General features: G+C 52.6%; 1 protein-coding gene across 1 annotated transcript in view; it reads right to left on the reverse strand.

Annotated features, from left to right (window-relative positions):
- Positions 1 to 2500, reverse strand: part of corin (corin, serine peptidase) — a gene marked incomplete at its 5' end in the record, with an annotated part of 29159 nt that overhangs the window by 18046 nt on the left and 8613 nt on the right. Inside the window, 1 exon segment of the mRNA XM_078245042.1 lies at positions 442 to 549. Coding sequence (XP_078101168.1) covers positions 442 to 549 — 108 coding nt within the window.

Below are 2500 nucleotides of genomic sequence, written 5' to 3' on the forward strand. Positions count from 1 at the left end.
GTGTGTGTGTGTGTGTGTGTGTGTGTGTGTGTGTGTGTGTGAGGAAGACAGTAATGGAGTATAATGGCACTTTCTACCATTTTAGGCCTTTATTAGTCAGGACAGCTTGAGACGTGAAATGGGAGAGAGAGGGGGAATGACATACAGGAAAGGGCCCCAAAAGAACCCGAGACCGCGAGGACTGAGCCTTCGCACATGGGGCGCATGCTCAACCAGGTTATCTGTCTAGGCGCCCCTCGTCACCCCTCTTCCCTCCCCCCCACGATGGACTGGCTGTTTTGCTGCACAGAGTGAATTTCAGAGGCTCTACGCAGAGAGACAGGTGGTGGATTCCCCCGCTCACACTTGCTGATCCTGAGCCGGACAACTGCGTCACTAACAGTGTGTGTTACCACGTGTGTGTGTGTGTGTGTGTGTGTGTGTGTGTGTGTGTGTTCTCACCACAGCTGAGCTCGTCGCTCAGGTCTCCACAGTCGTCGTAGCCGTCACACACCAGAGTGGGAGAGAGACAGCGACCGGTGCTGCAGCGGAACTCTGCGTCTGAACACTCTGGAGAGACAGAAACGTTTCCTCATCGTTACACTTTATTTCCTCACAGTAGCTAACAGGGTGTGTGTCTCCTGTGTGTGTGTGTGTGTGTGTGTGTGTGTGTGTGCGTGCGTGCATCTGTGTTTGTATGTGTGCCTCTGTGTGTGCATGCGTCTGTGCATGCGTGTGTGTGTGTGTGCGCGTCTCCTGTGTGTGTGTGTGTGTGTGTGTGTGTATGTGTGTGCGTGCGTGCGTTTGTTTTTGTGTATGTGTGTGCGTCTGTGTGTGCGTGTGTTTGTGTGTGTGTGTCTGCGTGCGTCCATCTGTGTGTGTGTGTGTCTGTGTGTGTCTGCGTGCGTCCATCTGTGTCTGTGTGTGTGCGTCTGTGCATGTGTGTGTGTATGTGTGTGCGTGCGTGCGTTTGTTTTTGTGTATGTGTGTGCGTCTGTGTGTGCGTGTGTTTGTGTGTGTGTCTGCGTGCGTCCATCTGTGTGTGTGTGTCTGTGTGTGTTTCTGCGTGCGCGCATCTGTGTCTGTGTGTGTGCGTCTGTGCATGTGTGTGTGTGTGTGTGTGTGCGCATCTGTGTGTGCTTGTGTGTGTTTTTGTGCGTGTGTGTGTCTGCGCGTGTGTGTGCCTGTCTGTGTGTCTGTGTGTGTGCGTTTCTGCATCTGCGTGCGTCTCCTGTGTGTGTGTGTGTGTGTGTGTGTGTGTGTCTTCACACAACAAGCCAGCAGAGAGCAGAGAGATGTCCTCTCCTCTTCTCTGTCTCTACAGCCTCCTATTGATCCTCTGTTGTTCTCATGATGTTTTCCAGCTCGTTAAGTCTTCTCCTCTGGTGTCTGTTCCTCTTTCTATCTCCTTCAGAGCTTCTGTCACTCGATCTTCCTGCAGTTTATTGGTGTGTTTACGACCTTTTACAACCGCACACATCCTCAGAGTTCAGACGGAGGGCGAGACGCAGAAACAGACAAAGAGAAAACTCTCTTCATCTCTCTCTCGCTCTTTACATTCCTCTGTCTCCGCCTATATAGGCTCCTTATATTGCCATGGCAAGACTATGCTCTGTCTCACACAGAAAACTTCCAGCGCTGTCGTCCAATCAATCACCTGCAAACACCCACAATCACCACGACAACAGGCGAAAGACTCCCTGTGCTATTTATACAGGTCACAATAAATTATCGTCGGTCGGCACCAAGATGCTTCTGGAAAACCGTTCGCCACCTCAGGAGGGGGAAGCGGGGAACCATGCAAGTAAGGTTGGGACGCTGTTGACCTCAACTGAGGAGGTAATAGGGCGGTGGAAGGAGCACTTTGAGGAACTCCTAAATCCAGCTAATACGCCCTCTATGGTAGAGGCAGAGCTGGAGGATGAGGGGGGATTGTCGTCAATTTCCCTGGTGGAGTTTGCTGAGGTAGTCAAACAACTCCACAGTGGCAAAGCCCCAGGGACTGATGAGATCCGTCCAGAAATGCTTAAAGCTCTGGGTGTGGAGGGGTTGTCTTGGTTGACACGCCTCTTCAACATTGAGTGGAAGTCTGGGACGGTGCCTAAGGAGTGGCAGACCGGGGTGGTGGTTCCCCTGTTCAAAAAGGGGGACCAGAGGGTGTGTGCCAATTACAGGGGTATCACACTTCTCAGCCTCCCCGGTAAAGTCTACTCCAAGGTGCTGGAAAGGAGGGTTCGGCCGATAGTCGACCCTGAGGTTGAAGAGGAACAATGCGGATTCCTCCAGACCAGATCTTTACTCTCGCAAGGATCCTGGAGGGAGCCCAACTGGTCTACATGTGCTTTGTGGATCTGGAGAAGGCGTATGACCAGGTCCCCCAGGAGATACTGTGGGAAGGTTAGGGTTAGGGGTGAGGGGGTCCCTTCTCAGGGCCATCCAATCTCTGTACGACCAAAGCGAGAGCTGTGTCTGTGTTCTCGGCAGTAAGTCGGACTCGTTTCAGGTGAGAGTTGGACTCCGC

The sequence above is a fragment of the Sander vitreus genome, unplaced genomic scaffold (assembly GCF_031162955.1).
Source record: "Sander vitreus isolate 19-12246 unplaced genomic scaffold, sanVit1 ctg356_0, whole genome shotgun sequence".
Classification (NCBI taxonomy): domain Eukaryota; kingdom Metazoa; phylum Chordata; class Actinopteri; order Perciformes; family Percidae; genus Sander; species Sander vitreus.